At 42.8% G+C, this 26,046-nt stretch overlaps 1 protein-coding gene across 1 annotated transcript in view; it reads left to right on the top strand.

The window, feature by feature from the left end:
* The window catches only part of TMC2 (transmembrane channel like 2), a 29,457-nt gene extending 8,188 nt beyond the window's left edge, over positions 1-21,269 (top strand). The window contains exons 8-20 of the mRNA XM_042816816.1: positions 270-368; positions 2,375-2,517; positions 3,444-3,591; positions 4,103-4,291; positions 5,948-6,127; positions 6,956-7,105; positions 7,798-7,926; positions 10,898-10,965; positions 11,769-12,008; positions 13,560-13,685; positions 17,739-17,817; positions 19,343-19,463; positions 21,013-21,269. Coding sequence (XP_042672750.1) covers positions 270-368; positions 2,375-2,517; positions 3,444-3,591; positions 4,103-4,291; positions 5,948-6,127; positions 6,956-7,105; positions 7,798-7,926; positions 10,898-10,965; positions 11,769-12,008; positions 13,560-13,685; positions 17,739-17,817; positions 19,343-19,463; positions 21,013-21,269 — 1,929 coding nt within the window. The remainder of the gene's footprint in view (positions 1-269; positions 369-2,374; positions 2,518-3,443; positions 3,592-4,102; positions 4,292-5,947; positions 6,128-6,955; positions 7,106-7,797; positions 7,927-10,897; positions 10,966-11,768; positions 12,009-13,559; positions 13,686-17,738; positions 17,818-19,342; positions 19,464-21,012) is intronic.
* The last annotated feature ends 4,777 nt before the right edge of the window (positions 21,270-26,046 follow it).

Genomic DNA, 26,046 nt, shown 5'->3' with positions numbered 1-26,046 from the left:
AAGGACATTTAAGCTGGAAGTGTTCATGGAGGGATGTAATTCACTGGCAAAATATTTCCTGCGCAATGGATGTGACCAAGGAAAGGGAATACCTCTAGTAATTAGTTATGAATATTTTAAACTGCTCTTCAGGTACTAAGAAATAAAATCTATAGTAAAACCAATCAAAATAAAATCAATGGGGATTTGTTAATAAAAAAAAATACTGAAAAAACACTATCTGTGCAGCGTCTTACTGAACATGCATCGCTGTTATTAATGCTTACCAGGTCCTGATGGGAATGCCCTATGGGAGCATGCCAAGAAAAACTGTACCTCGGGCTGAACAAGCAACAGCTATGGATTTTTCTGTTCTTTGGGACTTTGAGGTAAGTACAAGAGTGTTAATCATAAGAGACCAGTTGAGTACATAGTAAAACCCTTCTGAAGCTAGAGGAGCTACAGAAATGAATTTGTCCCAAGTTAAATCACTAATACAACTGTTTCTTTTAGAAGATGAAGAGATGCCAGCTGCTATGAATGACAGGTAGTACAGATCTCCAGAATGCAGGCACATATGTATGGGTTTGAATTCTTCCTTCTACATGAGAGCACAGCTTTTGGAAGGGGAATATCCCCTCTTCATTGCCATTCCTATGTGCCAGGGTGAAGGGATGTTGCTGATTTTAACTGAGAGTCCATGAAATATACAATCAGTAAAAAAAAGTTATCTTGGATGAGGCTGTACCATCACATTAAGGAGTAGCTAGCAAGACGTGCCCACCTCATGCCTGCGGCTGGCTACACCCACCTGCATGGCCATGCTGACAGTGAGGTCTTGGTCCTGCCAACACCTGCTGTACAGCCACATCTGGCAAGCTTGAGAGGCAGCCTTCAACTATGGGTCATCAGTGCACAGCTGAACCCTCTGCAGTCTGAAGATGTCAAATTAAGCCCTGGAACAGATGCTTGCCCTTTAAAAATAAATGGATGCTTAGTCCAGCGTGCTCCATAGAAGAGGTGCAATGGGGAAACATATTTCAGAGCAGGTGTAAAATGATGAGCCAATACAGTGAAACTGAAATAGACATTTTGAGAGGAGCCAGGAAAAAGCATGCTTAGGCTGGAGGAGATCATATCACGGGTTTCCAGAGGGAAAAGGAATAAATCTCCCTTGACACCATGCTTCACAAATGGAGCTTAAAGAACATGCTGGATGACATGTAGATTCATTTTTTAGTCCCCACAATTTGATGAACCAAGAAGATAAAGGTTAGGATTTCCAAGCTGAGAAAAACCTTCATCAGTGCCTTCCAGAAAGATCATCTTTGTGTTTCATGGAGATTTTTTCACTACAGCTCCCTAGCATACACTATGCATAACATGCTCCAAATCCCAAGGAGACGTACTGAGGGTCTGTCAGTCACAGGCATGCTCTATTTCCTGCAGCTGCAGTCAGCAGCAGCACCAGAAGAAAAACATGCAATTATCCTGTTCCTGTGACATTGCACTCGGTGCAGGACAAATGTGCAGCTCATGTTGCACCCAGGGATACCAGAGACACCTCTAAACTAGATCCAGTGCACAGCCTCCAATACACTTTTCAAGCGATGGCTCAATTTTGCGTTTTCTAAAACGCTGATTGGAAGAGAGCCTGCACAACTATCACGGGCAGATTAATCATCTACACTTAACTTACAAGCTGAAAGGCACAATGTGCAGTGATACATACCAACTTGGACGAGACACGACAGAAAAACGGGGAGAGATCAGGTTAGGAGAACTGCATACTCTTTGAATGTCCCATAGTTTGTGCAGAAAAAAATAGGTCTAGTTGTGACAAGGTGGTTGTTATCGTGTCTGAGCTCTGCTTTGCGCAGAAAAGAAATACTTTGATTTTAGTCTTTAGTTGAATTTGCCCAGCAGGTGGTGGCCAGTAAAAGGAATTAAATCTGCAGGGTACCGAGCATCTGCTGCCTCCCAGCTGACAGGAAAAGTTCCATCTCATGGTGGGGAGCCCCTTTACTACAGCATTTCTACAAGATTTGAGTGTTTGATACCGACTTAGAGAAGCAGGTGGGCTAAGACACAAAGAGCAATAAGGAGGTTTTTCTGGTAAGGATGAAACAGCAATAGGCAAAAAATGGATGCTAGTTTTGATCCAGTATCTTCTGACGCAACCCTTCTCTTTTTCTCTCTTGGAGGAAGGTAAGCAGGGCACATCAATGGTTCTCAGAGATGATGGGGCAGCAAACAACTCTGAATGATACACTAAAAAAAAACCCACCAAGCTGATTTGCCTTGTTTTAAGTTTTCAATTTTCATCAGAAAGCTCATTCCTACAGAGCAACAGCCACATGGCTTTCACAAAGGTTTGTGTTTGCTTTTCTTCTAGGGGTACATCAAATACTCAGCGCTCTTTTATGGCTACTACAACAACCAGCGGACAATTGGCTGGTTAAAATACAGGCTGCCAATGGCATATTTCATGGTTGGGATCAGCGTGTTTGGCTACAGCCTGATGGTTGTTATCAGATCGTAAGTATGGCAGAGTTGCCCCCCTGCACAGCCCACTGGGAGTATTTCCTAGCTGGGCTCCTCCAACAGTACAGCACTCAGCCAGGTCCAGCTTCTACAGGTAGAGCACAGAAAGCAGCTTCATGCCTGCTGGGTTCCTCTTTAGTCTGCTTCATCCCTTCCTCTAACATTACTGCGGGGCTGCCTTGCCGACAGAAGTTGTACATGAAGGTGCCAGGGCAGCAGGGATGCAGCTGAAACTGCTGCTGAGCCTACCTCTGCCAAAAATAAACCCCTCTGTCTGTATGGAGGCTACACTGTGGAAAGGTTATTCTTCCCTTGCAAGAAAGGAGAAGCCAATAGATTTGTATTGCTAACAAAACAAGCCCTATTACTATACTGCAGAAAGAGCCACATGAGCCTTTGGCTGGAGCAGGGCAGGGGGATTTGCTGTGTATTTGCCACGAAATGGCAGCATCTGTTGTCTCATCTTTCTTGAGGGGCTGGTGCTAGGAGCTCTAGCAGGAGTTACACAAGGATTTCAAAGATCAAACAACAGAGAGGAAACAACAGAAGCCATAATCAGTTCCTATGCTGATTAGTAAGAATAATCCTTTGCCTCTCCTTGCATGATTTGCTGCAAGCAATCTTGACTCAACAGTATGCAGCTACCAAAATCTCACTAATATGCTGTGTTGCAGTCAGCACACTAGACAACAGCAGTGGTTTTTGACTAAATTTAACTAGCTAAAGTCATTATCATTAACCCCACCCCGGGGCCCAGAGGTGCTGTAATAGACTTTCTTCATACACTAGGTGGTGGAAGCAATCCCTAGCCTGCTTTCATCATCCATAGTAGTTTTTGTACACAATATAGATTTTAATATAAGGCCTGTATACCTCCAACAACCCCAACAGACAGTTCAGTTTGTCCTAAATGTTCACAGGATGGCACGCAATGCCAATGAAAGCACAGCAGATGGGGACGATGACAACTTTGTTTTCAGCTGGAAAATGTTCACGAGCTGGGACTACCTCATTGGCAACCCAGAGACAGCAGACAACAAGTTTGCATCCATCACCACCAGCTTCAAGGTAAGCCCTAACCAGTATTTCTCTGTTCACTTCTGGAAATGCTCCCAGCATCTCTTGAAAGCATGAATAGCTGGTCCAACAACCACCAGCTCCACGCTTTCCTTTACACATTCATACCAGCTCATGTAAGGAGAAAGCAATAAATAAAAGAGCCGTCAGTCAGCATCCAGCTACTTGATCTGGAAAGTAACTTCATCCAGTTTAACCTCATTCAGAGCTAATGCTCCATGTAAAACCCCAGAGAACAAGGACTTGATGGCACCCTTGCACACAGATAAAACCAGAAGGATTTTTGCTAACGTGCATGAACAAATTTTGGGAGTGTAACACAGCTAAGGCTTAGGATCCTGAGTAGACATTAGCTACAGAAATTGCTCTTAAAGTACCATCTTCAATATAGCCATCATAGTTCTAATTTACACTTTGTAGGGCAGGAAACCACCTGATGTTGCTTTAGGCTCAGTGTTATGACACACACACTCCATTTCTGTGAGCATCTCTGGTTTTCCAGGAATCTATTGTGGATGAGCAAGAAAGCAACAAGGACGAAAACATCCATCTGAGGAGGTTCCTGCGGGTCCTGGCCAATGTCCTCATCATATGCTGCTTGTGTGGCAGCGGCTACCTCATTTATTTTGTGGTGAAACGCTCCCAGACGTTTTCAAAAATGCAGAATGCTGGATGGTATGAAAGAAATGAGGTATGGAAAATGTAATGCCAGTTTACTGCTATGAAAGCATTCCTTGAACACTAGCATAATTGTTGCACCAGCCTGAAGATGGCATCCAAAGCAGAGAGATTCCCTGCCATGGCCCTGGAGTCCCTCTGTAGCTTCAAACTTGTGTTAGCCAGGAAGAAGACTGCTCTCGTTGAGAGTTTCTGGGACAAATCTACAACTCCTGCAGGCAGGGAAACTGCTCTCACAATAAATAGCAATAAAAGTCAGTGCAACTTCAGCAATCACATTACTAATATAAATGCTTCAACCTCCAGTTGCATATTTCTACTCACAAACCCCTTTGTACTAGAAGGCTCTCTGGGTGTTGAAAACATCCATAATCAGACATAAGTTAAATTCAAATGTTCATTTCTATTGAATAACAAGAATAAGGTTTTACAACCTGCAGAAAAAAAATCAGTTGTCAAAAATCTTTGTGTCTGATTTTAGAATGAAATACAAAAGTTGTTTCGACCTACTGAAAGGCTTACTTTCAATGCACAATTTCTTACCATGTATCTATATATCAAAGTCAAATCAAATTCAAAATAATGTTTTCTCCTAATTCCCTCAGAAAACTCTGAGACAGCTCACAAAATGCTTTGATTTATTTGAGTCAACATTTTCAAAAGAAAAAGAAAATTACTGGGAACTGCAACTTTTCTGTTGATAACTTAAAATCTGCACATACACAATGCTGGGTACTGTCCCCCACCCAGGGAAGAAAAATTAAAAGAAACAAGTGACTGAGATCGAACCTGCTGTTGTGGTCCTCTGTGGGCCAATGGGCACTGGATGGCTTAAAAAAGAAGACAGAGCCTGCAAGTCATGCCTGAGCTAATGCTGACGTGTCAGTGACTTCGCTGACCACAGTGACCCAATGCTTTGCAACTCACAGACAAACAAAAATGAGACTAGGACATATTTTCTTGGACTGCAGCACCGAGTCCTTGATGCACTTGCATTCACATTCATAACTGCCTATCAAAAAAGCGCAGGTGCTGAATGCAGCAAATAAGCATTAGCATCAACTAATTATTTCTATGCACAAGTACAAGCCAAGCCTCATGCTTCCTCTGAAACTAAAATAAGCAACTAGGAGCTGATGCAGGCAACAGCATGAAGGATGCGAAGAAACTAAATATGCATGAGCTTGGACCGACCAGGAACAAACTCCTCAGAGCTCGTCCCTTTGAGATAAGGGCAAAAGTGCTCCCGCAGGAGCTGTGCAGCTGACACACTAAGCCAAGCTGGGAGTTGAGCTCACTCTGACTCCCTCTCCTTCATAAAACCTTCAAGAAGCCCCAGACAGTTGCCGACAATTTGCTGGCAGCTCCATGTGTTCCTCGGTCTAAACCTTATTACTGTAATTGGTTGCTGTTAACAGGAAAGAGCAGAAACTCATTTGGTGGCAGGCTATCACATAACACAACTTTCTCCCCATTACACGCCAATGCCACTTTTGCTGCACTGCTCTAATAGAAAGTCATTTGCTGATGGTAAAGATGTTTGTCAGCTTTCTCCCTGGTGGAAGCAGTGGCCTTGCTATAGGAACAGCTAGCACACCTAATTTTGATAACAGCTCACACTAACGTAGTCGTTCTTGTTGCTGTTAGCAGTAACTTTCTCATCTGACAGGTTGAAATTGTGATGTCCTTGCTGGGTATGTTTTGCCCTCCCCTGTTTGAAACTATTGCCACACTCGAAAACTACCATCCACGCATCGGTCTGAAGTGGCAGCTGGGGCGCATCTTTGCCCTTTTCCTGGGAAACCTCTACACATTCCTTCTGGCCTTGATGGATGATGTCAACGAAAAAGTAAGGGCTGAGATGAGCAGCCAAATTTCCTAGCATTTTCTGGAGCCAAGGGTGATCGCAGCCCATCTCTTCATCCTTTGCAGCAACTCCTTCTCTCTTCCCTATTGTTCTCAAATATTAAGTTGTCCCAGAGAGGGGCTGAGTTGTTTTGGGAACACCAGGTTAAGGTCATGGACTCAAGGACACATTCGTAGGCCTGTCTCCAACCAGCCTCCAACTTCTTTTTATAGACACGAAAAAAAGAGGTGCTATAGTCTTCTGTAATCACAGACTAATAAGGTAATTTGACTTTTTTCTCTGACACCATTTGCAGTTTCTGTTAATGCAGACCCTAAGGATATGATTTATAATCCTCTTCCCCTGCCCTCCCCTTCTTAGCATGATCCTGGTAGAGTGTTGCAGGCAGATAACTGGTGGAAAGGATAAACGTCTAACTGATCCACAGAAAAAAAATGACTCTGTTTTAAGCGGAGAAGAATAAGAGGAATCAAGGAGGTTTGCTCAGCCCTGAAGAACAATGAACAAAGCAAGGAAGGAGGACTGCACAGAGGTCCCTCCACATACCTATTGACAGTCCTGGTCTCTTTTTTGCTGTGGCCCCACACCATGGCTCATGGCTCTTCCACGTGCAAGGAACAAGTTGCTGGCTCCCCAAAACTTGCTGCTTTTGGTCTGGAAGGGCTGTTAGTTTACATTCTGGTGCAACGCTATTGTAAGCAGTTTCTTGTATTAGGGGTAGTAACTAATAGAGAAGAGAGGGGAACCCGTTAGCATCCTTTGGAGACCCCATGTACTTATGTTTTTGGCTGAGATTTGTCTCCATTGCAGCTGGCTGAAGAGGACGTTGTGAAGAACATCACACGCTGGACACTGTTTGGCCACTATAACTCATCCATGGAGAACAGCACGGCTACCCCTCCTCCCCTCGACCCTGCAGACGTGCCCAGGGGACCCTGCTGGGAGACAACCGTCGGCATTGTAAGCAATTTGTTAAGTAGAAAATCTCTGGGATTTTTCAGGATGGGTTTTTTTGGTTGACGTCTTTGATGTTTCCAGGAGCAATGTTTTCCTTGCAAATAGCATTGTCCTTCCCAACTCTCACATAGTAGCACCAAGCTAACAAAAATCCTTGGCCACGGTTCTCAAGCTATGGCCATGAAACCTCCAACACACACAAATCTGTAGCACTTTGCACAAAGAAATCACCCTTCAACTCTCCTGCTTTGGGCACCAAGAAGTTCTGCAGTTCTTCAGAATAGAAACTCCAGCAAGAATAGACATCAATCACAGACATCAAGCCATAGTAATACAGAGATTTTTTTGACAGCACAATTAAAATTATTCTCCACGTATGTATGTTCTACACCAGCATTACTGCAGCACTGGCTTTGTGCTTTCATTTTACGTGCTGCCACAACACAGAGTGCAGTCAATAACATCAACATCAACTATTGGGGCAAACAGCCATAACACAGCTCATTGTTCCCAACCACAGAGGTGAAGTTTAGGCACAGCTGAGTGCCTGAAAACAAGTAGGGCATCTGCACAAAGCATGCCTTTCTGAAGGTTGTTGTCATAAAAACTGAAATGTCTTAATAAAAGATGAAGTCCTGAATGCGCTGCTGAAATTACAAGAGCTAAATGGTTTTTTTCCTTGCTTTAAATTGCAGGAGATTGTAAGGCTCACCGTGTCTGATATCCTGGTGACCTTTGTAACTATCCTGGTGGGAGATTTCGTCCGAGCTTGCTTCGTGAGATTCATGAATTACTGTTGGTGCTGGGACCTCGAGGCCGGATTTGTAAGTCAATGTCCTGTTGGGTCTTATAGTTGAGGAGCCAGAAGTAATTTAGGGCCATATGTTCAAATATGGCAAATAGGTTGATTTTGAATGCTTCCAGCCTTTATCTGGTCTTAATTGTTAATTTAATTGATGTAGTGAATGAAGTCTTTGCATCACTTCTCTGGATCAATCGGTTTGATCCCAGAAAATACCCTACAAAAATAGGGTTCTTTCTCCCATAGCAGGACTTGAAAACATGAAGATGATATTCATACCGTCAGTATAACCCCAAAACTTTGAGTCCATCTATATTAAGTTCCAATTCTCAACGCCTCATATCTTCCTGTACTCTGTAAGAAGTAGGATGCTTTATTCACAACAGAGTTTTCTAATTTGTGCTAGAGGTTGGCCTTATTTCTGCTGCAGCAGAATAAGGAACTCTTCCTTCTGTTCTCCCCATGCATAACACACAAGAGTGCTGAACCCTTTGATACTCATAAAGGCTATATTACCAAAACTGCCAGCACTGGAGCTGCACAGATACAAAGAAAAACAATGAAAAATAAAGAGACAAGGAGGAGAAGGAGAGGAGAAGGAGAGGAGAAGGAGAGGAGAAGGAGAGGAGGTCCATTGTTTCACATTATTAACAAACAAACAAACAACAGATGGATTAAGATAGAGAAGCAAATACCCGGAAATAATGCAATTATATAAGAGCACCAGCTGGCTACCCATCCTGCTGGAAGGGTTTCCTGGAGAGGTCTAGAGAAGAGCAATGAGGTGAGATTTGCAAGTGCCTACTGGGCCTTGGTAAGACAAGGAGAGCTGGTAGTGGGCGTTTTGCTGCCCGTGGGGCTCTTTGAATTTATTCTGGAGGAGGCAGAAAACATTTTCCCTGGTGGACAATGGAATTCTGAGCCTCCTGACAGCTCCCTCTTGCACGTGCTCACAGATCTTGTTCTCATGTAAGCTTCTGTTTTCCTCCTCCAGGCTATCCCTTTGCCTCTCTTTGTTAAACACCTTTTTTTTTTTTTTAATTTTATTTTGATGCTTTCCTCAAAACAACCTTTGGAATTACCACAAAGGGTTTTAGGGTTTTTTTTCTTCATTCTTAAGAAGATTTCCATTTTACAAATAGCTGAAAGTCTCTTCTGTACTGCAGGCATTCCTTGATTTATACAGAAAATAAAATAACAATAACAAACATAGCTATCCATTTTCTACCTCTCAGTGAAATGGAAAAGATCTGTTTCAGAACTTCCCCCTCTCCTTCTCCCTGGCTTTCAGCCCAAGCAAGCTGTGAGGTGATGCTGCACTCAGATACGAGACCCATCCAGCATCTACCAGGAGATGAGCCAACTAACATGCTCCATCAGATTGCCTTTTGCAAATGAGCCATCTAATCCACTCAAGCTCAGAAGGAGCAGGGCAAGGCCCTTACTTACTAGGACTGAGCAGCAGAATAATGTTGCAGCCCTTATCATGGAGCACTGCTAGAGGGTTTGCAGTACAGTCTGGCAAAAGACAAACTCTCCTTTCACGCCATGTAGCTCCCGTTGTAGTTACAGAAATACGGAATTACTGTAATCTTACTGTGATTTTACTGTTCTTTTTCTCCTACATCTTTGGAGGATTACTCCTGGTGCTACATGTGTAACTCCAACAGAGCTCAAGTAGGGTTATGCTTTTCACCCCCCAGCTCAGGAATGACACTGGATGTTTTGGCAGCAGCCATCTAAACAAACCTATGGGATACTGCACAATCATACTTGTGTTTTCTAATGCATGAAGTGAATGGGGCTTTTGCTTAATCTGGCCTTCCTACAGAGACTTTGCTTCCCTCAAAGCAGAAGACAAGAGACATTGAAAACTTTTGTTACTTTCATGTCAAAAAAACAAGCAAGTATCAATATCTAACTTAAGGTTTCAAGTCGAAGTGGGCCAGAATCAAAAGAGAGAAAAAAATGTTATTTTTGTACCCATTTCTTCCCAAAGCTGTGAGCATTCAACTCAGCATGGCTCTGACTAAGCTTCTTTTGAGTTTTCAACGTAAAAGTCACACTTGTTAAAACTCAACTTTATAAAACATAACAGTATGAAGTACATGCAAAGTGGGTCAAAAGCAGACATGCTACACTGGACTTTCCAAATACATGAGGTCATTACCCATCATTTTTTTAGAATTATGTTCTGTTTCGTAATAGAAAAATAAATGTCACTCATGAAAACAGAACTTTACCTATAAATTGCCAGAATTGACCTAGATTTTGTATGTATTAAAGCATATCCATGAAGACCAGTAGCTATATGACAGCAAACCTGGCACAATAACAACTTACAAGTACTATCAATAGATTAGAGCTGCCTGTCCTGAGTTTAGCACTCATATCAAACAGGTTGCTTCACAGAAAGTATTTTAACTACTGGCTAACACAGTGCAACGCCTGATACTGACCAGGTTAACTATTCCTCCAGTTTTCCCTTCTCATGCTCTGTGTTTCTCCTCTACAGCAGCCTGCTACCCCAGGATCTAAGGACACGCATATACATATCTGGTGCATCATTTGCTTGCCAGCTCATCATTATGGCTGGTTTAATATTCAGTATCTTACTGTGGTGAAACTGCAAGTCTGCAGCCAGATACACCAGCTGGTACAAAATCCAGTCCCGTGCCATGATTCCTTTGCTTGGAATAGCCTCTATTAGTAGGGAGGAGATACAAACATGGAGCAACTTAAGTACTTCCACACATCCATGTGATTTTAAGCACACCAGAAGAAGAGAAGCAGCCCACAACACAATAGCTCCAATTCTGCTTTCACAGCTCTTGTTCTCAAGCAACATGCACACAGTGGAAGCCTTCCCTGAAATCCCTTCATGCCATGTCTGAATAAGTGTCCTTACACCCAGAGCAATAGCAAGCAATAAGCAGGTACCTCTGGCAACAACACATTCACTTCTTTTTGCATTCTTTTCTCTTCCCACACAGCCTTCCTATGCAGAGTTCGACATCAGTGGCAATGTTTTGGGTTTGGTCTTCAACCAAGGAATGATTTGGTAAGATAATTTCATGTTTGGTTTTTGAATTACTGAACAAAAGCTATCCTGTGGAGTTAGAATGTTTGGGTTTCAATTTCTCTCATTGTTTTGCTTGGCTACAAAAGCAGAAATTTAAAACTGTCAGTTTAGTTGCCAAAGAACAGCTGTCTGCTGAAACAGGGAACAGTTTTGGAAACTCTGCCCTAGTCTCACTTTCTAAGGTCATTTTTTGGTAAAAATGTAATTTCCTTATCCTTTCAAAATGACTTAAGAGCTGGAGGAAGAGATTAGGAAGGGTTCTGGGAAAGCTGCAAGCTCACCTTGTCAGCACAAGGGTGGCCATGGAGCCAGCTGAGCACGTCAGGCAAAAGAGGCACAACCCAAAACTGCCCCAAAGGAGGGCAAACTAGAGCTGCTCTTGTGACAGTACAAGGCAACCACACAAAGACCTTCACTTCCTCCGGGAACAAGATTTCATTTGCCAGAGTTTAACGTTCCTCTACTTCAACGTCTCTGCAGACTCAAGGATGCCTCCCTGCTGAGTACATCCACTTGACATTTTCCAAGCTATCCCCACGCAATTTTTGCCACAAACTGCAAATCCTCTGCAGCCACTGAGGTTTGAGGCCCATCTGGTGGTCACTATAAAATGGGCACAGGCACTTCTCCTCGAAAAGTACAAGGCTGTCACAAACCAGCCCCCTCAGGCTTTAGCTGTGGGCAAACTTCCACCACACTAACAACATTTTTTCTTCCTTTGAAAATAAAAAACCTTCCAGTCTGTCAAAAATTGGTACCTTTTCCTCTTGTTTCCTTTTCAGGATGGGATCCTTTTATGCACCAGGGCTCGTGGGTATAAACGTGCTGCGCTTATTAACCTCCATGTATTTTCAGTGCTGGGCTGTCATGAGTAGCAATGTTCCTCATGCACGAGTATTCAAAGCATCCAAGTCTAACAACTTTTACATGGGACTGCTGCTGTTGATCCTGTTCCTCAGCCTCCTGCCCGTGGCTTACACCATCATGTCCCTGCCTCCTTCCTTCGACTGCGGACCATTCAGGTAGTAGCAAAATATCAAAAATACCTGTTTGTTGCTCTGGTGCAAAGGATTATTTCCACAAAGTTTGAAGGCCTGGTCTCCAGCAGAGATGGTTTAATACCTCCAATTTCCATCATGAGGCCATAAGCCTTGCTCACTTCTGCCTTAAGTCTCCCAGCAACATCATGGTAGCAGAACAGGATTCTAAACCCTCCAAGATCTTCCACATAACCAAAAAATCCCACACCATGAGCTGTGCTTAATTTTGATGGGAAATTGAAGGAAATGAATAGGTCTGAGTCTGAAGAGTTGCTGCTTTTAAAAAGAAAAGCCTATTTTTTTTTTTCCTCTCCTAGATTAGCACTGCTCAGAGCATTCAGTGGACTGGATTAACATGCCAATAAAGTCTAATTTGATCGAGTAACACCATTTCCTGGTCCTACTGAGTCTGACTCAATACGGAGCCAGATTGGAACAAATTGTTCCTGTGGGTTATCTATCCACTGATTGAGAAGGATAATAAAAGATTCAGGGAGAAAGGCAAGAAACCAAAATTTCCTCTGTTCTGCAACAAGGACAGGTGTCTATCAGCAATGTCAGAAGATCTGACAGGAAGCTAGTTGCCTGCATGCTATCATTTGGAGATGACTAACCTGAAAAGAGAGAGAGCTATTTTAATTCTCTGTCTCTTCTTCAAAATCCACTCAGCCTATTTCACCCCCTCAGCACAACTTTCCACCCATAACTTGATTGAAAGCTTAACTCTCCTAGGCTTAAGGCAGCTGAGGAAGCTGGAACCCCATCTAGCTAATCTTGTCTCTCATCATAAGGACAGAGTCCAACGCTTTTCAAGCAGAATCCAAAGGGACTCTGGATTCCTTTGGCAAGGAGGAAGAAGGCCTAAAAATGAGGAATAGCACTTATGGGCTGAATTCACAGGTGCTGGGGGAGAAGGTCAATTACACAATCCAGCCAAATTCTCAGCTTTTACAGTTTTGTTCTACTTTCCCATAGAATACCCTCATCTGCTTTATCAATCCAATTTGAAATGACTCTTTTGCTGAGTTTCCTATTAAGTGATAATCACAGCTTGCTATTTCTGTCATTGCTTAACAGCTCTTCAAGTTGGTTCATCATTTCAGAAAGGCAGAATTTGCATAGGGAAAGTCATCTCTAATGTGAGAAGGCCACATCTAACAAGATATTGATCAGAAATGTACGATTATTGCAATCTGCAGATTTTTATACATTCCAGAATGGTAAATGGATAGAATTCTTAAAGGACCTGCCTACTGAAATAAATGTACAATCTTTGGGATCAAGTTGGCTTAGCAGAGATCATTCCTATAATCAGTGGTGGGGCTGGTCAAGGGGAAATGGACAAAAAGATAATTTGGAATGAAAATAATTTGTCATTTCAGTAGAATTTTTACTTCCAAATCCTTAGTGATCAACAGCAAGATGACGTTCACTGACAGAGAGGAAACATGCTACTTAGCATCATTAAATTGGGAATTACTGTGTCCCTCTGTGTTTTCTCCACACTTCTTAACTGACCATTTGTCTTTCCAGTGGAAAGAAAAGGATGTATGATGTCATTCAAGAGACCATCGAGCTTGATTTTCCACTTTTTGTTGCCAAGATCTTCGGCTATGTGGCAAATCCAGGACTAATCATTCCCGCAATTCTGCTCATGGTGTAAGTTTTCCTTGCAATATTACAACCACAATATGGTGGGAGGTGAGGAAGAAGTTCTAAAAATGCCTGGGATTTTAGCAACGTCTACATACATCTGCTGAGATAACAGCCTAGATGAAGACAGACACACGTCCTGCTCCCCAAATCCTCGCCTGACCCAGTTTCCCAAAATTTAATTTCCCAACCCAATTAAACGCAACCTTGTAGATTAAACATATTGCTGACAAAGGCCTCATGGTTGTCACAGCTTCCATTTGAAAAATTTTCAGTAGCCAGTAGGAACTAAATGGGCAGTGTCAGCCTGGTGCCTTGTGGAGAAGCAATTTCTGTCACAGCTGGTGGCATTCACAGCACTGCTAAGCCAGGGCATTCAAAAATTGCACGTTCCAAAAATATGCAGAGTATCTTTTCTTCTATTCTTACGAATAATATATCTGAAATTTGTTTCATTGCTGTTAGATCATTTCAGCTTTGAAGCTACATCAGAAGCCATACTTGATCCTTGATGCCTCCAGCAGCATCAGAACCAGGGCAGTTCTCATTTTATTTATTTACACATATACATTAAGAGACTTTTGGCATTACTCTTGAGCTTTCCAGAGCTATCAAAATGAGTGGGAGTGCTGTGGCCAAATTTTACTGGCAGCTTCAAACACATCAGACTAAACAGCTGAAGATAGTGAAGGGTTGGAAAGCATATTTTACAGGCTTGCCTCTCTTACGCTTCCTTTGGCATGTGATCATGTTAGCTTCAGGTCTGATCTCTCTTGGGCACTGTGGTCATTCACTGTGAGTAGGTTACACAGAAGTTAATGCCATTAAATTAAATCAAATGTAAGTTCATGTGTTACAGAGTTTCTAACAGGAATAGCCTGATAAAAATCCAAATTAAACTGAAAATCACTAATTGTCCCTCACCCTGTCTCAAACTCCATGCTCATTTTAACCTAAGTAAGGATTATTAGATACTATAATACATGCAAAACATCCCAAACTTGGAAGAATCCGATATGAATCACACAGAAGACAAGAAGTCTAATGTCACAACTCCAATGTGGCCAAACACTTTACTGAGCTATCAGCTCTAGCTCCACAGGCCTCACAGTAGCACTATCAGATGCTACAGCTTGTATGAAGACCGAAGAACTAACCCAACCCAAATGGATAACCTTTGCAAAAGGGCTATATGTCAGGTTTTTGGGCCTTCAAAGCAATCCCTCCAAAAATAATAAACAAATAAATAAATGTGACAGATCTTTGAAAGTAATATTTTGGTCAGTGACAATCTTTTGCTCCACTGACAGCTGGGTCAGGACATGGCAGAACTCTTATCTACCTGCTGAAGATGCTCCTTTCATCAGCCCTTCCCCATCTGGGCTATTCCTCATCTACATATTGCAGCCTTCCCATGGGCCCATCTCACCTACATACATTATTTGGTCTCTGTCCTGATTCCAGCTCCAACAGAGATACCGCCTAAGACATCCTTGCTTCCTACCCAGATACACAGCCTGTGCAGCTTGGAAAGATATCAGATACTGGACTTCCAGTTATCCTGGAAGAGGGTAGTTACCATAGAAGGACTTTTTCTAAGGCTTTTTTTCATCTCTCTCATCCTGGAAACTTTTCAGTTGAAGAAATCCCATTTAATACACAATCTTCACCTACAAAAGTCACATGCCTCTATCTAGAAGCATGGCCCTATTTAACAATCCACAGCAGCCTCTCACGATATAACTGGAAATGACCTACATATACAGAGAGATAAAATTATCTCAATTTAGATCTTGCCAGAAGAGCAAGATAATGTTCCTTTTTTGCTTGCAGTCCTGTAACTGATTGCTACCACTGGTCAGAAGCTTAGGTTTCTGTGTCTTTCACCATTTTATTCAGAAAGTAGGTAACTATAAGTCATATAAGTAATCCCTGGCTTTGCTTCCTTCTGCTGTTCTTTCTGCTGTGGTGCAGGCAGCCTCAAAACCATGGATTACAAATTCTTTTTATATTTCCCAAGCAATCAGTCTGATAATACGTAAAAGAAATCCTTCAGAAGAACAAAAATAAGAATCCAAAATGTTTTTTCAGAGACAGAGTGCCTATCTCACCAAGACTGACTGAAGATTTAATTCTAGGTAAAAAGAAGTAAATGTGCTTCCTTCAGAGAGAACCAAGATGAAAGGTTCCAGAAAGGCCACCCAAAGTATTCCCTTCCAATCTTCTTCCTGGAAACCAAAATGGCTGAACTTACAATGCTAAAACCCTCCAGCCCAGTCTGAGGATGCTGAAGCTCCATCATAGCCGTGCATTCAGGAAACTGACTGGAAAGCTGGAAAAGGAAACCCTTATTTTAAACAATCCACTTACTTTTTTTGTCTAACCTGAATTTTCTAGTTATTAAAAAAAGCCACACACACAATAGCAGTGAACTGAATGGGTGGTGGTTTTCCCAGGAAAGGCTCGAAGTCACTGAGCATATGATGTTTATAATTAAGAAGAACAAAAGCTCTCTACAAAAGCTGGAGGAGACAGTTTTGACAACCAAAAAATAAATGGATGAGACAGCCTCAGACAGTTGGGCACATTTGGAAGCACGCACCTCATCAAGTGCCAAAGACTGGCAGCCAGCATGCCCTCTCTGATCCCAGTCACTTTTCAGTGTCTTCCAGCATAGCTGGTTCCTTTCCCTGCTTTGGCATGCCTTTTTTGCAGAAGGAATCTAAACAAAAGCCAGTGTCTCTGTGCCAGCCTGGCTCCTGCTTGCCCTTAGTTCTAATCTCTGCTCACTTACAGCAGGCAGACCCTGCCTTGAACAGTTTGCTTTACAGGAGTGGGTTCAAGGCCTTCCTCTGCCTTGTTTTTCCTAGTTTCTTACGTTTTTCTAACCTCCCTGAGTAACCTGTTCTGTCTCATGTTTGGATTCCTGTAAGCCACAGCAAAGACCTGTGTGTTTTATCTGTTTCATTGGTTTTCACCCAGAGAATGCGCTGGTCTCACCATCAGTTAATGTTCCAAGGACCAAGGCTAACCTAGAGGAAGCCAGACAAGGCAGAGGAAGAAGGATTGTTTTTCTCTTATTTGAGCAGAGCTGAGCTGTTGGATTCGCTCAGGGCACTTAATCTGTCTGTGCCCTGAGGCAGCTTGAGTTTTTCCTAAGCCTTGAGCATCTAAAGGCAGTCTGCAGACAGCTGTCAGGAAAGCTGCATAAGGGGACGTTGTTAAACAGTAGATTCAAATCCTTCTTCTTCCCACTCAGTGCATTTGACACTGTACCACACAACATCCTTGTTTCCAAATTGGAGAGAAACGTATTTCACAGATGGACAACTCTGTGGATAAGGAATTGGCTGGGCGGTCACATCAAAGGATTATGGTCAGTGGCTTGATGTGCAGGTGGAGAACAGTGACAAGTGATGTCTCTCAAAGGTTTTATTGGAACTGGAACATCTTTGTTGGTGATACAGACAGCGAGACTGAGTACAATCTCAGGAAGTTTGTGGGTTACACCAAACTGTGCAGTATGGTCAAAATACAGGAGGGAAGAAATGCCATCCAGAGGGACCCTCATGGGCTTGAGAGGCAGGCCTGTGTAAACCTCATGAATTTCAACAAGACCAAGTGCAAGGTCCTGCACCCGGGTCAGGGCAATCCTAAGCACAAATACAGGTTGGGAGGAGAGTGAATTGAGAGCAACCCTGAGGGGAAGGTCTCAGGGGTGTTAGTAGATGAAAAGCTTCATGTGAGCCAACAGTGTGCACTTGCAGCTCAGAAAGATGACTGTGTTCTTGGTGGTGGAACAGGATGATCTTCAAGTTCTCTTCCAAGCCAAACTATTCTATGAGTCTTTAAATAACCGTGTAGTCCAGGCTCAGCAATTAAGTTTAATTAAGCCCTATATGTAATCCTACACGGGATGCTTGTGCACAGGCTCACTGTATGGGGGGCAACAGGTACTACAGGAAACCAAGTGGGATTTTTAGGCCTTTGTGCTCTCAGGAAGGCAGCAGCTTTGGGAATTACTTTGGGAATACTGCAGCAATACATTTATTTTTGTAGCCTCGCTATCTATTATCTAAATGCTGTGTCTGAAGCATACCAGCGCGCCAACGCAGAGTTGAAGAAGAAAATGCAACTGGTAAGTATTTGTCCAGCAAAGCCATCTTTGAAATACCATGCACTTCAAATTTGATGTGCAACATATGCTTTTAAATTGCTGTTCATTTCAGACCATGTTAGTGACACAAGAGGAAGATGCATTTAAAGCTAGCTCATTCCTCTCTGATGGCATTTAATGACTAACTGCAGAGCAGTGCCATCCCATAATAGGCTTCTATTTCAGACATCAGAACTACAATAAGTTTTCCCATAAACTGCACTTTCCACCTACAAAAATAAAATACCTCAGAGTTCAAGTAATGTTTTGGAGCCTGAGTTTTCCCGGGAACAACGATAAGCCTAGCAACACAGCAGCCTGATTTTGTAGAGGCTGAAGAACAGAGATCCATAAATAACAATGTGGCAGTAACACACAGTAATTCTCAAAGCCCTTTAGAAAGGAGACTGATGTTTCTGTCTCTGCTATACAGATGAGAAGAGCAAGATACAGACAGAGGTAATGACCTGGATTTATAGGGTCGGATTGGACCTTGTGGCATCTAGAACTGAGGGAGGTAGCACCATGCAGAGGACCACAGTGCAGAGACCCCAAAAGTAATGTGGATTAAGTTTAGAAGCAAAACACCCACAGAAGTGCAGCTCTGCTCAGAGAAAAACCAATACTATCAGGTCAGCACAGCCATGGCAGTGGGACAGCTTGGTTGTTTCTCGTGACACACTCTCTGAGCAGAGCTGCACTTCTGTGGGAGACTGAAAGAGGCTCAGTGTGAGAACCACTGAGCTCACTGTGATCTGCTGCTGTTGCACAAAAGCCTGCAACGTTTGCCCAGCAGAACAGAGGCCTGCAGGTTGGAATCTCTCAGCTCTAGCAAGACCACAAGTGCCCTTTGCCTACCCAGCTCCAGCATTCAGGCTCCTCTCGAGGAACTGCCCTTTTTGGAGGAGGGAAGAAGCCAGAGTGGCATCTGTCTGGGCTTTCTCTGTGTGTAAGAGAGGAAGCTCTCCCTTCCCCACACGTGCTTGCCCTTATCTGAAACATCTCCCTGATGTTCCTTTCCCTCTGCCATAGAAATGGAAATTTTTCAAGACCTAAATACACGCAAGTAAAACTGAAGGCAGCCTGACAGTGCTCCCCAGCCATGCCGTTGTCCCTTCCTCCCCTTCTTCTGGCGTTCATCACCAGTCCTTCAATACACCCTCCAAGATACAAATTTAAAACAAACCAAAACCCGGGTGGGGGCAGCTAGGCAGCAGTAGAAACACACAGTCAGGCAGATCTAAATCATGTTAACAGCACATTCTTTGCCCTAACAGAGGCAGAACCATCTCTTCTAAGGCTCCCCATCCTGCCCAGGGTGTACTTTCTCTCCATTCTTATGGAGAGATGTTTGAAATCTTGATCATTAGACCAAGGTTCAGCAGTACTTTGATCTTGGCACAAAGATTGCATTCATCACCACAAAACACTTAGCATGACACCAGGCCGCCATTTCACAGATTAAATCCTAAGTTTCAAACTAAACTCATGTTTTTCATCAATGCAGCAACGTGAAGAAGAGAAAAACAAGAGGAACAACAAAGCCAGCACTAATTCTATGATGCAAGATCTGGAGGATTTACTTGCACCGAGTACAAAGAGTGAAAGCTCTCCCAAACAAGCAGAAGGTAAAAACTAAACAACCCCCCCCAGCTCCCCTGGAAAAAATCTCTTTTGTCTTACAGTGATGACTGGGAAGGACTGAGATATTGGGACAATACAAATTTGTGTGGGACCAGATGAGTAGAAGATTTTGTCCCCTTATGGAAATCCATTGGACACTCAGGAAGGCTTTTAGACTATGTTGCTTATCAAGGCATGGGAATTGGAATCCAAAATTATGATTCAATTCCCAGCTATCAGTCATACCAGTCATGAAACCAACAATTAATTCAGAAACAATGCTGAAGATACGGCATTGTTTCTAGACTGACGAATTGAGCCAGAAATTTTTCTTTTTTTTTTTAAATTGAGATGTTCACTGGAAAACTTGTTATGAATGAGGTGGAGGCATTTTTCAAAACTGCCTTGGTCTTAGGGCATAGAAAATGGCTGCTCCAAAAGTAATGCCTCCTACTTTATTACATTGGCCCACGATCTTAGAGGTGGGTGCTAGTGGTATGGTAGCAGAGGCTGAGTCTTCCCACCAACATTCCATTAGATTTTGTTGCTGTGCAACAGATGGCATTAAAGAGGAAGCTGACAAAATGGCATCTGACATAGAAGTGCATCTGAAACAAAGGTGTGTCACTGAATTCCTCCATGGGAAAAAGTGAAACTCATTGACATTCATTGAATAAGTATTTATGGAATTCAAACAGTGGATGTAAGCACAGTAAGGCAGTGGTGGTGCATTTCAGCAGTGGCAACAGTGACAGTGGGTCTCTTCTGCTGGTGCAGATTTTGACGAATGTACCATGCAGGCTCTTGTTCTTTGATGGTGAAAATACACAGCCAGTGGTGGAGCCTATGTTGAGAAATAGTGCTTTGTAGATGGGAATTTGATCAATCAAATAGTGTTATTGTGCTCTTTGTATCTGAGGCAATCTCCATAATGTCAAGTAGGAGGCATTACTTTGAGAGCAACCTACACAAATGCATGCTCTAGGTTCTGGTAGGTGATCCCTGTCTAGGTGGAAATGTGCAGGGCATGGCATTGGCATCAGGCAGATCCTCCAAACTCTGTTTGAACCATACCTTTCTTGAACGCCAAAACCTTCTGCTCTCATTTGTAAAAAGCTGTGCAACAAATGCAAAAGATTTTATCTCAAAGCAGATTAGAAAATTGAATTTGTTCCACCATAGCCCTCTTGCACTTAAATGGGTGGCTGTTTTCTGGAGAGACCAAAACAAGCTGAAAACTTTGGCCAACCTGTTACAGGTTCGATCAGGGAGCAGACACAGAGCGTTCACTTAAATGGAAATAGTTTGCAACATTGGAAGTGCACTGAAAATAAAGACTGAGATCAGTAATTATCCATAACCACGACAAGGTGCAAGTGAGCTAATGTAGTCTGTAGGACTACTATGTATTTTAAATGTATTGGTAAGAACATGCAAGAAGTACTTGGACAGCAGAGACTGTTGTTGCGTCTAGAAGAAACAACATCCAGTGGGGGAGAGGAAGAAAGGCAGCGTTTGCTTTCAGGAAAATAATAATAATAATCTTTACTCTAGACAAGAAAACAGATTCTCCCAGTCAAGCCAGCCCTGTTGGGAAACAAGAAAAAGCAGAAGCCCTGAACAGCAGCCCCATAACCACTGGGAGAAGACCAGCGTTCATCCCACCACCACACGTACTGGTGACACGGCCGCTGACACCAGGCACTTGGGCACCATACCCTCAGCCAAGACAGCCCTGGCCAGGAGGACGCCCAATGGGGCCATTCCCTGGACGAGGGAGAGGACAGCCACGATACGTGCGCCCTGTCTGATAACTCAGCAACGTTTCTCCTGGAAGTGTTACATAAGCTAGAGTAGTTTTCATAGGAAATGACTGTTGTTTGTTGGTCAATCACTCGTGATTATCTGTATCTACCCAACGCTGATTCTATCTAAAAAGCTTTGTTTAGAGGTTTGGAATTACTGCAGCCCCTTGTGGCTGCCCTGATTTTGATCATAAAGGAGATGGGAGGTGTTGGGCTGACACTCAGCCATGGCATTGCTAGCCTACTACATAGACAACAGCCCTGTGGCCACCAATAGCTGTGTGGCAAGTACACTTGGTGGAGTGAGCATCTATCAGGCCCCTTAAAGTCTCTTTCAGTTAATAAAAATAGAACAGTTTTACATTCCAACAAAGACCTTTTGCTGTTCCCATCTGAGGAATTAAGTATTCTTAGAAGAAAAAAAAAAAAACAAAAAAAACCTTTCCAGCTGCACAGCAGCCAGTATTGGGAATAGAGGACACTTAGTAGGCCAGCACAGAAGGACATTGTCAGCAATATTTCGTCCTTCTTGACAGCTTTCCTCCTGTCTGCATCCTCTAAAATTTCATCCGTTTGAGCCCTGCTGTGCATCTTTCCTCCAGTTTCTCTGTCTTCTCTCTCTGCTCCTCTTTTCAGTCAGCTTACAATAGCTTGAACCATTATTTCAATCCCTCACCACGAGTTCTGATTTAGTAAGATCAGCCAGCACAGTCGAGAGACCAGAAGTACTCTGGACTGGTTTCTGACTGTAACCAGAAAACCTATGACTTTCTAGAGCAACACAGCAAGACTTTGCCCAATTGTCCTGTTTAAATCTTTAGTTTGTTCCAGTTGCCACAGTCTCATCCCAGCCAGCCTGGGTCTGGAGGAAGATGTTCATGCACTTGGCATTCTTCACAAAATTTATACAAATAAACTCATTTTCTTCAGTAAAAAGAAATCCATACATACTTCTAGGAAGATTTTTCACTAACAGCAAACAGATATTTTGAGTTAAAGGTGCCCACCTTAATTTTTCCTCACTAAATGCAATAAGTCTTCTTGTGTGATGAGTTGAGTACAGGAAACTCAGCAACTTACTCTTACTCTATGTCTGACAGAGGAGAAAGCAATTGACATTCAGTGCAGGAATGTCTGCATTGAAGGAACTGAGTAAAGAGATGGAATTCACTTGGACAGAAAGCAGATTGCGAAAATTATTCCCTTTTTCAGGTCCAAATCAGCAAAGGTGTTTAGGTATCTGACTCTTCATAGAAATTAACAACTTAAACATTGTGCAGTGCACATTTGTAGAGAGAGATCTAGCTCATTTCTTGATGCCTGGGGCTTATGAAAGAGAACAGAGCCCTAAGGAAGTACTTCCAGGAGATTCAAATGAGAATCAAATAGATGGAGGATTCAGAATTTCTTCAAAAAATGAATCATCGCATTTTGCTTCCAAATACAAAAAGGCAAATCAGTATGTATATATATAAAATATAAATATTATATATATATATAAATAGCTGCCACCACATTGTGGTTCAGAGTCAGCTTGGTTGTTACCAGGGTTTATGATGGTCAGCATTACCTGGTCCCCTAGAGAACCTCCTCATGGGATGTCACTCATCAGATTTATTCCTGGCTTTAGAGGGATGTTTCTCTAAGCTGGGTCTCACAAATAAAGTCTCAGACCTTGACATCTCACACGTGCCTTGGTATCTCTTCCAGGAGGATCCACTCCGTGATCTTCCCAGGCACACATGGGAGGCTCATCAGCCTGCAGTTTCCTGGGTTTTCCTTTTTCCCTCCCTTGAAAATTGGAGTGAAGTTTCCCTTTTTCCAGGGAAACTTTTAACAGGGGACTTTGCCTGACAGCCACAATTTTTCAAATACGATGAAGAGAGATTTGGTGACCGCCTCAGCCAGCTCTTTCAGAATCCTGGGATACACACCATCCCGCTCCTTACACATGCATGCATTCACCCTCATGAGGTTGTGTCAGAACTTGCTCTGCTCTTATGCTGGGAGAGTTTTGCTCCCCCAACACCCCTCAGGAGTCCAGGGACACAAGAGACATGTGAAGCCTGATTGGCAATAAAGACCAAGGCAAAGAAATTATTACATGGAGAAATTATTACCAGCCCATCTTTTTCATTTTTAGAGGGATACGTGCTCTTTTGCCTGTCTTCCATCTCAATATATTTAAAGAATCTCTTACTGGTGTTTTTCACATCCCTCACCAAGTTCAATTCCATCTACGCTTTGGCTTTCCTGATGCCATTCCTGCACATCTGAATAGCATCCCTATATTCTTCCCAGGTCATTCATCCCTGCTTCCACTGCTTTACCACTCTCCCCTCCCCTCAGTCTGACCGGGAGGCCCTTGCTCAGCCGTGCTGAAGATTTATGAAGAAGCCAGAGCAGAAGAGAACTACAGACAGGTTTTGAAAACCTGGAAAACTGAGGTAGACTTAGATCAAGATTGAGTAACTATTCTAGGATCTGGATGCTCTCCAAATCAGGCCGCCGAGTCTTGCAATAACACTGAGCATTACAAAGCACTTCATTGTCTCTGGATCATGCATGCTCATTAGCTAAAAGTTTGTCTCTAATTATGATACATTAGGTTCACCCATTGATCAATGTTGTGTGTAAGCTCAGCGTCCTCAGGAGACAAGTGCAATAATAACAGATAGACAACAATATCTGCAGGCTGGTGACAACTTTCTCCTTGGCTCCAGTACAAAATAGGGACCTCTTTTAAATTACAGCAGTTCCAAAGGGTGTGAAAATGCCACCCTTTGGACATCCCATTGACTGACACGACTATTTGACTCCAAGTTTTGAGCCTGTTTACTAATTACTCACATATCATAAGGTTAGTCTTCACAAACTCATTGGAGCACTCAGTAGCATTTGGTTTCATCCCTATTTTTCTACTGGTAGGAAGGAACAGCAACAAGCATTTTTCTGAGAATTCAGCATTGATTTTTCTCACCTCCTCCCCTGGCATTCATCCCAAAATTCCCATGTGTTCCAGGCTCACTTCAAGGGAAAATGAAGAAAAACAACTCAGTGGTGTGTTACTAGAAAGTTCCCACTACATCTTGCACAGTACAGAGCTTGCTTTCATATGCTGCTAGAACTGTGCCCTGCATTGCAAATTTTACATATGTCTTGCTACTGCTAGCTCTAATACTGTATCCAAAAGGTTTCGGTAGAAAATAAGGAGATACCTAAACTTAATTATTTTCTTATTCTTCTTGATGAAGCCTTATTTTCAATCGGGCATCTCCCAGGGATATCAGCACTTAGTTTGTATGAGCAGACAGAGCAGGTAAAGATCGATCATCTGTTTGATATCAACGAGGAATTGGAATCCATTAAAAAATAATTTAAAAAAATAAAAAGAATTGAAATAAATTATTTTTTTAAATAGCAGTTTTGCAAAACACGTGGCTAAGCTTGAACCTTGGAAGGGACATCAGCATTTATACTTAGGGTCAAAAATGTTGTTAAGCTGTTTGTCATACAGTGCTCAACAGTGATGCAAGACAAAATGGTTCTTATATTTACACTGAACCAAAAAAAGTAAACACTACTAAAGGGATCATTGAGAGATGTGGAATAAGTAAATAAATATGCCTGACAGAGAAGGACAAGAGCTTACACCTCCACAGACAAGATGCTAGTGATGCTGACGCAGTTTCTGCCACAGAAGCAACCATAAATCAAGCACTTCCGCTGCCTCCAAGGCAGGGCAGACAGGGACTTGTGAAGTCTGGCCTCGCCAAATCTCCAAACCACATCTCTTCAGATTGGCTGTGTCCCACACAGGGAAAGAAAGGGAAGGAAGCTCACCAAAAGGCTGATGCCAGGCTTTAGAGAGCAATTATTCAGCTTTGAGTCATGCTGCATGCATCGTTATCAGCTCTCCAGCCTGACAGCTGCAGGGACTTTTTTCCTCTCCACTGCACTTTCCTTACCATTTGTCTAAGCCCCAAGGCAGCAGCCTGTGCAGGTGGCAGCCTGGTTTCATCCTTGGCCAAGACTTTATCACTCACAAATGCTCAAACATTATTTTTTCCTAGGGAAAAGACAGCTCCACAAACTGAGGATTTCTAGGTCCCAGCCCATGCCTCGCACAATAAAGTCATAATTGCTGAATCTGAATTCAGCAGTGTGTTGAAATGAACCACATCAATGTGATGCTGCAGCAAGCTAATGCTGGAAGCTCTGGCTTTGCTGCAATTACTCATTTCCAATCACAGAATCCAATTCCCCTGCTCCCCTTCAATTCAACCATCTATAGTCATGCTGACAAGATGGCGAATATTGTCTCTAAATCTTCTACGTATCACATGGCATTACTTAAGGACACTCATCTCCTCCGTGTGCTCAGATGTAGACCAAGGTCTTCACCGTGGGATCTGAAAATCAGCTTTGTCCCCCAGAGCCTTTGGCACAATTGCAATTATCTTCATAACTGGGTCCTTCCATGGATGACCACACTTCCAGAAGGAACCTATGACTTCCCTAAGAAATCAGCAACAATCACTAGAATTTGGAAACCATATTTGTAGTAAAGAAAAAGGGAAAACACAGATCCACATAACATTTCTTCCACAGAAAAGTCCATCTGAGTGATTCCCCCACTCCCGGTTCCACTCCTGTTTTCCTGTAGCAACTTTCATCTAAAATAAATCCACCATAGTGACACAGAACCATTACCTGGACAGTCTGGATTTGGGCAAACCATCACAGTGATTGAGTGCATGGATAAGGTGAGTAATAGATGAAA

The sequence above is a fragment of the Centrocercus urophasianus genome, unplaced genomic scaffold (assembly GCF_019232065.1).
Source record: "Centrocercus urophasianus isolate 14NV4802_14NV808 unplaced genomic scaffold, USGS_Curo_1.0 seq_16, whole genome shotgun sequence".
Classification (NCBI taxonomy): domain Eukaryota; kingdom Metazoa; phylum Chordata; class Aves; order Galliformes; family Phasianidae; genus Centrocercus; species Centrocercus urophasianus.
This window is presented reverse-complemented; position numbering and strand designations above follow the sequence as displayed.